The sequence below is a fragment of the Ciona intestinalis genome, unplaced genomic scaffold (genome assembly GCF_000224145.3).
Source record: "Ciona intestinalis unplaced genomic scaffold, KH HT000021.1, whole genome shotgun sequence".
NCBI classification, from domain to species: domain Eukaryota; kingdom Metazoa; phylum Chordata; class Ascidiacea; order Phlebobranchia; family Cionidae; genus Ciona; species Ciona intestinalis.
The window spans coordinates 21,395-33,516 of NW_004190343.1; the positions used below are offsets into that span (position 1 = coordinate 21,395).

At 35.0% G+C, this 12,122-nt stretch overlaps 2 protein-coding genes across 11 annotated transcripts in view; both read left to right on the forward strand.

The window, feature by feature from the left end:
• Window positions 1-5,394, forward strand: part of LOC100178610 (atlastin-2-like) — a 6,302-nt gene extending 908 nt beyond the window's left edge. Inside the window, exons 3-13 of one of the 7 annotated variants that reach the window (XR_003396601.1) lie at window positions 722-850; window positions 931-1,092; window positions 1,410-1,484; window positions 1,747-1,975; window positions 2,336-2,520; window positions 2,836-2,910; window positions 3,354-3,539; window positions 3,594-3,665; window positions 4,128-4,476; window positions 5,026-5,094; window positions 5,190-5,394. Coding sequence is in view for 2 of the 7 variants with exons in the window: in XM_018814990.2 (XP_018670535.1) it covers window positions 722-850; window positions 931-1,092; window positions 1,410-1,484; window positions 1,747-1,975; window positions 2,336-2,520; window positions 2,836-2,910; window positions 3,354-3,539; window positions 3,594-3,665; window positions 4,128-4,199 (1,185 nt within the window). In the remaining 5 variants the exon portion in view is untranslated. Of the gene's footprint in view, window positions 1-721; window positions 851-930; window positions 1,093-1,409; window positions 1,485-1,746; window positions 1,976-2,335; window positions 2,521-2,835; window positions 2,911-3,353; window positions 3,540-3,586; window positions 3,666-4,127; window positions 4,478-5,025 lie in introns of those variants that run through there. The other 6 variants (XR_003396603.1, XR_003396602.1, XR_003396600.1 and 3 more) reach the window with 6 other exon arrangements.
• A 5,064-nt stretch (window positions 5,395-10,458) lies between these two features.
• LOC100176290 overlaps window positions 10,459-12,122 on the forward strand; it is a 16,746-nt gene continuing 15,082 nt past the window's right edge. For 2 of the 4 annotated variants that reach the window (XM_009863767.3, XM_018814993.2), the window contains exon 1: window positions 10,459-10,750. In XM_009863767.3, the coding sequence (XP_009862069.1) occupies window positions 10,524-10,750 (227 nt within the window). In that variant the 5' untranslated portion in view covers window positions 10,459-10,523. The remainder of the gene's footprint in view (window positions 10,751-12,122) is intronic. The other 2 variants (XM_009860227.3, XM_018814992.2) reach the window with 1 other exon arrangement.

The following is a 12,122-nucleotide window of genomic DNA, read 5'->3' on the forward strand; positions in this document are numbered from 1 at the left end:
CTTGTTTGACACGTCCCCATTGGTCCATACACGGCCTACTAGAGATATATCTCTAGTAGNCCGTGGTCCATAAGCGAAAACTAAATTGTACAGTAATATTCGACAATAATAAACTTTTTAATTTTTGTCCCATATTGCCCCAATTTGTAGTATTGTAGGATTTTATTGCCTAACTTTGAAAGGTTTGTTTGTCAATAATTTGTACCTGTAATGGTTAATTCATTTATGATATACTGATATAATATAACAAGTATATGTATGTAAAATATATTTGAAATTCAGTCACAAACACTTGAAGAGTCTAATGTCGTGACATAGTTGGTTAGCATGCATGCCTCTAACCTGGAGGTAATGGGTTCAAGGCTCTTCACTGCTGCCATTGTGGGCGTATGTGTCCTTGAGCAAGACACTTAAAGGCAATTGCTCCAACCCAGTGATCACAAATTGGTTGTCTAAATTATCACGTCTACATAAATAAACATAAAAAAGTGCATAAAATAAAACACCCATGTTATAACTTTGTGTGTTGTTAAATTTGGAAAACTATAATATTAAATATCTGTACTCAAAGAACAGTCAACCGCTACAACATCAATATGTGTTGTTGTATGAGAGGTTGTGGCAGGTTTCTATACACATACCGTCCTATTGTTTTGTGTACTTTGTCAAATGTTTGAATAAATAGAGTATTATAAAAAGTAATGCAAATGATCATTTGTAGCCGAAAGACTGGATTAAAAAGAAAGAAGAATTGGTTAAAGTATTCAACTGGAGAGCGGGAACCAAAAGTCATACCACAGGAATTGATATCACTAACAAACCTTTCATGTTGGAGAATGATAAAGGAGAGGTATAAAAAAAATTTGAAATGTGTAGGTATAAAAAAACTAAAAATAAACGTTATTTTATTTAAATATTTTTTGTCATAAGGAAATAGCTGTGTTCTTGATGGACACTCAAGGATCTTTTGATAAAAAAATGAGTGCAGGAGAATGTTCATTAATATTTGCATTGAGCATTTTGATAAGTTCGGTCCAAATCTACAACTTGCCATCAGGATTAATAAGAGAGAGTGATTTACAACAATTAGGGGTAAGGAAGTCAGTTTTTAATTAAATATATGGTTTATTGTTTGCCTAAGTCATCTACTTCATTGGAATTCCTGTATATTTGCTTGAAACAATAATTTACTATAAAGATAAAACACGCTTTGTGTGACCACTGTTTATAATTGTTGTTTTACCGTTACTATACCCGTCTTTTCGCTTTTGTCAACTCTCTTGTTCTTAGTTATTGTGACTGAAGAGACGAAATAAATTTCATTCATTCATGTTTCGTTACCTTAATTCACATTAATAGTAATACTAAATACAAAATGACCAATAAACTTTACTTATGGTATTTTACAGCTGTTTTTAAAACATGCTAATACCACTGTAAAGAACAAAGACAGCAATGCTTCTAAATCTTCCTCACTTTTCCCGGTAAGCTTACTGGATGTCTTTGCTGTGTTTATGAATATAAAGAGTGAAAGAATGTTACCTGTATTAATCCTCGTGTGGCGGGGCAACAACAGTCGTTTTAACACTGGTGTTCTGTTTCATACCCTGTGCCTGCTTATGTGTTACCATGTATGTTAGTTTTTTGTGACTATTTTTTGTATGGCTGACAATTGGATCACCCCATTAGTGACCACAATGCTATCAGCGACAAGCCTTGAACCCATACCCTTCCATAATTTTCCAGCCTCTTATGTTTCTGGTTCGGAACTATCAGATGCCAGATTATGATTGTGGCAGCAAAGGTGGGATGGAATATTTAGAAGAAGTCATGAAAGCGGATCAAGATGAAAACAAAGATGTTCGGAAGAAGATAAAGGAAGGTTTCCCTGATGTTCAATGCCATTTGCTGCCGGATCCTGGGAATAAAGTTAAAAACCAAAAGGGTAGTGACACTTCTCAACTTAGACTTACAGGTACTTGCAATATGAATTGTTGAGTGTGTAGAATGGTAACCTTTGAAAAGAACAACTGACATATCTGTTCAAAGTTACATCGTGGTAAGTTGTAAGCGGGCACGAGGTGTATGAAAAAGAACACCACTGTTAGAACGAATTTTGTTGCTTTGCCATGCGAGGGTAAATAAGTTACAAACGTGGTGACTCGTAAGGTGGCACGAGCTATGTGAAACTGAACACCCGTGGGCCGAGATAACGAATGCCCCTGCACCAACGCAAGAGGATAAATAAGATACATTCATTCAATATATATTGATGGCAAATTGTTTATTTTTATGATTACCATTTTATGAATAGTTTTATCTCACAATAATACAGATATAGATGAAGGCTTTCTTGTTGGAGTGGATGATTTGGCCAAGTGTTTATTTTCTCAAGATAGTTTGGTTGTAAAGCAACTTAATGGTAAAGCTTGCACTGGTAAAGTTCTTATGCAGCTTGCGGGGGGACTTGATAACATGATTAAAAATGATCAAACACCCAAAGTTCACACATTATTAAAGGTATAAAAGCACAAGTATTTGATGGTTATTTAATAGTTTTTTGCTTACATATTTGAGAGGGTCATATCTATAGTGGTGTAGCAGTCTACATTTGAAGTCATTTTTACAATGCATTTTTCTTTATAATGTAACTAGATTAGAAGCTTGATACTACCATGGTGATAACTTTTATTTTCGTCAGGTTACTTGGTATAAGTTACTTTTTTCTTCACTCATAATGTATAAACTTTAGACTAAAATTGGTGTTCTACTTCAGAGAACACCATAAACTATAGTATCAGAGAACATAATATACTATAAGTAGTCATGTTTCAGGTCAATGAAATTGTTGAATTTTATAAGAAAATTGGTGAATTTGAAAAGGAATATGTTGCAACAATGAATTCCATGGTAAGCCAGGAGTTTTCCTAAAAGCTTTGAAAGTACTAAAGATTTAATATTTTATAGGATATTCATATCCATAGCGCCCCACACTTTTTGGAAAGTCCAAGTTAAAAGTATATTTAACATATATTTAAAGATATTGACATTTAAATCTTTACATTAGGAAACACTCGATTTAAACGCGTTTTTTGTCTGAACATACAGTATCCTCATTTTTTCATAAATTTCCTCTGGCTGCAATGCACCAGACCCATCGGTAGCCTATACATAGGTATTTCTATGATTTTGCAACATTTTTCTACAACATCAAACATGATATATATATACTTTCTATGGATAAACGGTAGTAGCGCCAGAGAGCACTTTAAAAGTTAATGGCAATTATCAGTTTAAGGTCAACAAATATTGTCGCAGGAACCCTATAAAACTTTGAAACAATTTCATTATAGGGGGAAAAGTACATTGACCCAAAGATATTGAAAACATTCCACGACGAATGTTTCCAGAAAGCAATGCAGCAATACGAGGAACATGATGTGTTTGAACCAGATGAGAGTTTAAAGCAATGTGAAGAATTAAAGAGAAGATTGAATGGTAGTTATGCGATTATAAAACAGGATAACGAAGCACGTAAGGTAATTGCTTTTGTTTAAACATTAAAATGCACGATAATTAGTTATAGTTATTAGGTACGGGAACAAAACAAAATAATGGATAAAGTTGGTGTTGCTGGGAATGTTTATTTTAAGGAAATGGAAAAGGTATGAAGTAAAGGCTTTTTAAATTTATTAATTTAAATGAACATTTAAAGATAATTAAATAGCTTGGATGCTTTAGATTTGGTTGTCATTCTTTTTGTCACTCAATAACCTGGCAATACTGATTATTACTATCCCTGAAAAGTCAATCAGTAANTAAAGGCATCACCAGATGGAGAAGTTTCATTTTATATAACTATATAAAGATTATTGAAGAGGTGTACCATGTTGGGCTATAGGAGCCTAAAGTAATACTAACAGAATTCTCATGTACAAGAATCTTACACAACCCTTAATATCGTTAAGTAAGGAAGCTTATATAACTGACAAACCCAACTTGAGTTTACACAGTTTTGTTTAAATTAGAATGGGAAACTGTGTAAATTTTATTTCTGTTAATTATAAAAGGCATATCTATAAACAAGGATTCAACCTAACGGTAATTAATTTTAACTTATTATTTAGTTTGCAGGGGGACAACATTTGGAAGATGTTATTACAGCAAAGGCAGAAGCTGAAGAAAAAGCAAAAAGTTAAATAATATATACAAGTAGTAAATTTTCTCCTACGCCAATTTACTGTTAAATTTTATTTATAGGAAAGTAAGAAGGAAGAAACGGTTGAATATTTACAGGCAGCACATCAACAAGCACGTGGAAGTTGTTTGGAAAAATTCAATGGTTCAGAAATAGGGAAGGGGTATAAGTGTAAAGAACAACAACTAAAATGTTTCGAAGATGGGATTAGTGAATGTTTTCAAGGATATGAAAATGGAATATTGCAAAAAGCTATGGAGGAAAAACGACAAAAAAATGTATTAAATATTTTATTACTTTGTAAATAGGTGGACTTATATGAATGAATATAACTTACTTTATCCTCGCGTGGCCGGAAAACGACAGTCGTTATAATACGGGTGTTCATACACTTTGTGCCAGCTTACAAGTTACCATGTATGTTACTTTGTGGGTGAATATTTTTGGGTTGGAGCAAGTGCCGTTAAGTGTCTTGCCCAAGGACACATACGCCCATAATGGTACCCGCGGCGAGCCTTGAACCCATTACCCCGCTAACTACTTTGCCACGGCAACCAACTAATGTAGTGCTAAATATTTCAATTTTATTTTATGTCCATTTAAGTTGAGTTTACTTATACATTATGTGTGATAAAGTTATGTTGTTCTAACCCAGAGTTAAGTATTAAAAAATAATTTTAGTTGCAGTGTAGTAAATGAATAAATGTAGCCTGTTTTATATTTGCGACAGGCAACGACAGTTGTTATAACATCATTGCCACTGTGCCACGGCACAGGATATGCAAATTTCTGGTTAATGTTTTTGGTAATGTATATGTCTTTTGCAGGAGAAAGAAAAACAGCATCTGTTTTCAGAACGCAAACTGGAGGCAAGAAAGTATGAGGATGCATTTAAAGTAAATCTAATAATTTACCCAGAGTCTTTTTAAACTTATGTGAAGTTTTATATACTGCATTACATTATTTTCAAATTACAGTTTGTGTGTTTCAGAACTTTAAAGAAAAATATGTAGAAGAAGATAAACTTGACAAAATCCACGAGACAAACAAACAACAAGCATTGAAAGCATTTGATGCAAATAGAAATAACGTTTCAACTGAAGCTTTAAAAAGTTTTTCAGAAAATAAAAATGCACTTGAAAGAGATATTGAAGATACTTTTGTTTATATAAAAGGAGTAAACAAAGAAAATGAGGTATGGTAAAATTATTTTTATGATTTAATAAAAGTAACCAGTGTAAAAACATTACCACTAATATTTATGAATGTAACTTACTTTATTCTCGCGTGTCCGGATAACGACAGTCGTTATAACACGGGTGTTCATACACCTCGTGCCTGTTTCAAGTTACCATGTATGTTACTTTGTGGGTGTTTTTTTATATGTATCGCCGATAATTTGGACAACCCATTATGGACCACTGGGTCGGAGCAATTGTCGTAAAGTGTCTCGCCCAAGGACACATATGCCCAAAGTGATAGCAGTTAAGTCTGCCATTTATGAGTCTATTAATTACGATGTGGAAAAAGTGTCTTAACCTGATATGATAACCATCAGACTGTAATGTTTGTTCTCTTACAATACTAGACAAACACAATATGTTGAAAATCAGATTTTTTGATTTGTGAATTTCTTAGCCATCATATTCTGTACAAAACTGTGTAAACATTGATGCAATATGTGATTCATGTCTAGGAAATATTATTTTCATACCAGCTAAAATTCTACTATTTGTTTATTAAACAGGAAAAAGCAGAGCGGATTATTCAATTGTTTTGTGCAAAAGTTTCAGTTGAATACCTTGAAGCAATGAACAAGGTATTTTTAATCAATAATCCAAGGTTTTATGCTTAACCAACACAGGTCTATCCTAATAAATACAAGATACAGCGGTAACTTTTTACACACAGGTAGGAAAACATGGAAGCGATAAACTTGTGGATGCAGTGCATGACATGTTCGTATTATACATAAAACACCGATTAGAAAAAAAAGTTATCCAGAAAAAATTACAAAAACAAGCAATTAATTTATGTAACTGCATGTTTGTAAAACAAAAAGTAAAAGTTTATGTGGTACAACCGGGTTGGTTTAGTTTTACTTGGATCGTGGGTGGTATTGCAGTTGCAGCTCTCACTGCAGCAATTACAGCAGTAGTAGCTATTGCTGCCGCAGCAGCTGCTGTTGCTTTAGTTGTTCTTGCCGCTCCTGTCCTTCTTCTTCTTCTTGCTGTTGGTATTGTTGTCGCCGCAACTACGTCAATATATACGGTTATGGAGGAATTATTTAATCTTCTAAAAATAAATGTTGTGCTTTTGCCATCTTTATCTCTCCTGGATGATCTCAATTCTCTGTTATATTAAGATGTTGACATTTTTTACTGCAGTTTTCATCCTTACTGATTGATAATGTTTACTGTAGTTATATTTTCCAACGCGTTAAACTAAATCATCTGGCATTTGGCAACACTATTAGTTATTGAGCGACGCGTAGGCCTACACTTAAACTCGCGTCATTAACATTCCTGTGTTTTTGAACACGTTATTGAACACGTTAGTGGTCATATAGATCCTTTTTCGTCGAACAGTTGTTCTTGGCTTTGTTGTTGTTGTTGTTGTTGTTGCTGATAGGGTGATTATTTTCCGCACTTATCCTAATTCTTAATTCTAGCATTTTTTCTTTAATCTCTTGATTGAAATCAAATCGTAATATATATTTATAATTTTTAGACTGAATTTTCAGATTTAAAACCGCACGATGAGCGATTAATTAACGATTACTTTCCTCATGCACTTTACATAGCGGAAACACTGTCTGGCAGTTTGGCGGGAAACGACGGCAAGCGTGTTGTATCTACACAACGATTCACGACTGAATCAAACTATTAGCATTTAAGTGGGGACGCATTAAATGCACTACTCTTATACCGTATTATCATTAATCGTAATTGAAACATTATTTTTAATTCAACATCATATGATTAATATTAACTTCTAACATTACCTAATTACTGCGTGATTACGGTTTGTCAAAATTTATGAAAACAAACGTTTTTAAGCGACGACAACGTTATTCTTTACTAATCACTCAATCCTCATACGTCATAAGTTTCATTGGTTATAATACATGTATAAATACATTTTGCCTACTGCTCTACAGTCACCAATGGCGACTAGAACCCGTTTTGTTGGTTACTTCAGATTTGTTTTTGATCGAGCCCAGTCGACAGTGTAGTAAAAGGGTTAACTAATATAGCAGGGTGGGGGTAGATGGGACACCTTTTCATTTTGTTTTCTCTTTACATTTGGTAGTAAACAAAGAACATTTAATGAATTATAAAACCGTATCTTCACGACTTCCACAGACCGTTTTTAATTGTTTAAAACACGATCAGGCTATTTGGATATTATGTGTTAAAGGTGTCCCATCTTCCCCGACTCTACTATCTTATGTTAATTAGTTTAAAACGTGTTCATTCATTAGATCTGTGATCTCTTGTCTTGCATAATCTTCCTACCCATGTAAGTCCTACTATTGTTTTTTATTGAAGCGTTCATTTTAAGTTGAATAAAGCCTATTATCAGTTCTGCTCGTCAGATAGGTTTCCGACATACAGTATGTGTTTTTTTGTATAGATTTTTTGCTATGTGTTATTTGTAGCGTTTTTTGTCTAATAAACTGAATTATTTGCAAATTATAGTTTGTTATGATTCCGATTTGTAGGACTCGCACCAAAACTTTTGGGAATTAGCGCAGCCTGTAATAATAAATTCGTTAACGTTGTTTTCGTCGCGTTTTATTCGTCTTTGCTGTTTCTCTAGTGGGCCGTGATCCTCGCGTGGCCGAAAAACGACAGTCGTTACAACACGGGTGTTCATACACCTCGTGCCAGCTTACTAGTTACCTTGTTTGTTACTTTGAGGGTGATTATTTTGGCGGATTTTTTATGTATGGCTAATAATTTGGACAACCCATTAGTGACCACTGGGTTAGAGCAAGTGTCGTTAAGCGTTTTGCCCAAGGACACACACGCCCACAATGGTAGCAACGACGAGGCTTTAATCAAAGAACACTATACTTTGCTTGAATCCATTACCTCTGCTGGATTACAGGCAGATGCGCTTACCACTTTGTCACGGCGCCGTTTAAACACGATTAAACAATCCTAGTGGTTCTTAGGTAATCAACAAGTCACGGTACTTCATAGATATAGCCATGCAAACACCAAAGAATCCGCTCTGCATTTTACCCTTTATTAAACAAATTATAACATTTTCCTGGTAGGAAAAAAATATTTCTTAGACATGAGTTATTTGATGCATCAATGTTTACACCTTTTGGTAAGAAATTCGAACAAATCAAAAATCTGATGTTTAACATATAGTAGGGTGGGGGAAGATAAGACAGTCTTTCATTCTATCTTCTCGTCCCGTTTGGTAGTAAACGAAGAACATTCAAAGAATTATAAAACCACATTCATACGACTCCCACAGACCGCTGTTCATTGTTTAAAACACGATCAGGATGTTTAAATATTATGTGCTAAAGGTATCCCATCTTCCCGCACAGTATTTTATATATTTGTGTTTAGTATATGGTAAGAAAACAAACATAATAATACAGTCTTATGGTTATAACCAATAAGACTTGCTTAACCTTTTAAGCGACATACACCCATACTTATAGACAAGGAAAAAGCATAAAAACATGTTCATTTTGCTCGTGTGTGCCTAATACATAATCCAAATATCAATGTTATTACACTATCACCAGATATGCGTTGGTCGTGCATTTATTGTGCCGCAATTTAAGCATCGTTTCACTAAAACCCGAGTAGGAACAAATAGACTGGGAAATCCTATTGCGTAGGCGGACCTAAAAAGCTGAATTCTGATCGTCCCCGTTGTAATGTAAATTACGTTGAAAGTCCCAATTGTATTAGAAACTCTACACAAAACACCGGCGCGCCAGCCATCGCAGTGACGTCATGTGCCTTTTTCTCATCTCTTATTAAGCCACCATGTTCCACGCTTGTTTGCTTTTCCATGTACCGAGCTTCGAAGTGAAGCGCAGCAGTTTGATTATATGATAAGAATCCTGTTGGTATAGAGTTGGACAGTTGAGATAACTTTAGCAAACATTGTAGTAGAACTGTAGTTGACCCTTATTATCAATATGTAGTAATACTTGAAGTATTTTACTTCTATATTGACGCCATAAGAAGAATAAACAGATAGGCGTTACTATGAATGAATGGACGAATGAATTAAACGGCTTTATTCTCGTGTGGCCAGAAAACGACAGTCGTTATAACACGGGCGTTCTGTTTCATGCATCTTGTGCCAGCTTACGAGTTACCACGTATGTTAGAAGTCGTAATAGCTTTTATAAGTCTATACATGTGATAATATCGATTCGTTGCTGCGTTACTTGAGGCTCCATGGTTTATATAGGCTGGCGTTCTATCAACCAAAACTACATAGCTGCTGCCTATTCAGAACTTACTACAGCGGCAGCCTATTCAGTACTTATAGTACACAAACACAGTCAAAGGGTATATTTAGACGAGGGTCATACAAATGATATGCGTTGCTGCTTGCAACGTCGTCATAGTTCTCGCACGGGTTGTCGGTATTAGTAACGCATTGTGTGGGCGGTCAGACTCCAAAATTTGTATATAGTACAGTGGGGTAGGATGAGATACAGTACCTAAATCCAATGGCGTTTTAAGATATAGGAGCCCCCGGCCGCTCCTATACGTGGTTGCATATTCGTATTATTTATTCTCTGTTTTGTTACTCTGGCAGTTCTTTGTTTCGGTCCCTAGTTCTGTTCTCACATTCCTTTGTTTCAGCACTCGCCTAATAATTAGTTCCGTGCTTTCGGCGCCGCGCGTGTTAACGCATTTCTTGTATTAGGTTTATTTCGCGTGTGCTGTTTAGATCGTGCAGCAGGTAGTTCTGTAGTTGGCCGTTTAGTGTTTCAGTTCCACTTCTAATATGTTATGCTGTCTAAGTGTGTGTTTTAGTTTATATTATTGTGTGTTAATTGACGAATGAATAAAGATTCGTTATATAGTATAGGGGTGAAGAAGACAGGGCACCTTTAGCACATAACATTCAAATATCCTGATCGTGTTTTAAACAATTAACAACGGTCTATGGTGGTCGTGAGGATACGGTTTTATAAATATTTAAATGTTCTTTGTTTACTACCAAATGGGACAAGAAAATAGAATGAAAGGTGTCCCATCTTGCCCCACCCTACGATACTAGAATTTTACTTATACGCAGGGAAGCATGTAGTTCTATAAGTAAATTAAGCATGGACTCGTCTGTTTCTACTTCCCAGCACTCGCATCCGTCCCAGAATGGTTGCGGAATTGCAAACATTGTGGGCATACCTATTATCAACGAATTAGAGCTCGGTAAAGCTACTTTAATCGGCGGAGGAGGTTTTGGTCAAGTTTATAAAAGACAATGGAATCTAAATGGAGAACCTGTGTATGTGGCCGAGAAAGTGCTTCTAGGCAGAGGAATTCCAGATGTAAAGTAAGACTGATGTGTTTTTACTTTATTGTTTCAACGATACAGATTATACAGCGTTTTGATGATACAACTTTCGCGCCCTTTCCACGTGTTTTTATACTTAGTGTGTTTTAACGACTGTCGTTTTATCTGGTATTTGCTTTCTCTTGGAGGGTAAAATAATACCGTTAGCACCTAAAACCTATATTTCTGATGCTCTTTTAGAGTCGCGACTAAATGGTTGTATAATTCGGTAAATGTTCATTGTTTAAAAAAACTGTTGAGAAAAGAGAATAAAAAAATCCATCTTACTATATGCAAAACAATACTAAACACTCATCATATCGAGGTATTTTTCCATTGCAAGTCAAACAACACGATTATTTCCCTGTTATTCAAACATTTCTACTTCGTTCGTGAATTAATTCAAACAAACGCTATATACCACACAAAGGAAAATGAACGAAAATGCTTTGTAATATTACACGAACTAAAAAGCGAGTCTGAATGCCATTCATTATGCATAAACCCTTTGCGGTTTTCCACACGAACAATCTTTACTCTAGCCCAGTGCTCTTCAACCTTTTATGAGTTGGTGAACCCCTAAAGTTGTTGCGTCGAACTCATGCACCCCTGATTGCTTTAACGTAAAACTAATGACGTTTCGCAATTCTCTGTGATGCAAGATATAGAATTCATATAAAAAAAAAAACTGTAGAAAAATGGCTAAATTTGTTAAAAATGTTCAAAACTGAGTATTATTGCTGAAAATTTTTGAAGTTTGTGATGCACCCTTGTATACACTTTTGTACTGGTGCACCCCACAGAAATAAAAAAGAGTAGAACGCGCAATTGCCCAAAACCGTGATATATTCTTTTTTCTATTCACGTGACCGCCAACTCCGTCCCCATTTTCCTTCGTCTCCATTGTAAAAGATAGGCGCATAGTATTTTTGGAAGGTTTTACCTGTTTATTTTAAAAACTATACCAACTATTCAAGTTTATTAGGCCAGTTTAGTTATTTAGTAGGGTAACGCTTACAGTTTACCACTTGTTTAGGAAATTTAATTATTTAAAAAAATTAGTTAAAAATTTTAAACAAACGATTTGTAAGAAATATATGTATATTAGAAAATAGTTGTTTTACACTATAACTTTAAATTAAGTCAAAAAACGAAGAAAAACTACATAAAACGTCATCGACTCCATTGACTACAATAGTAAACGGGAACGACCCGCGAAAGAGAGAGAGTGTATCACCTCTCTCCTTTGCCGACATTGGAGATGCGCGTTCTATTCTTTTTTATTTCTGTGGTGCACCCCTGGCATATTTTGGTAGGGTGCACCGTGCACACCGGTTGAAGAGCACTGCTCTAGCCCATTAGTGACCACTGG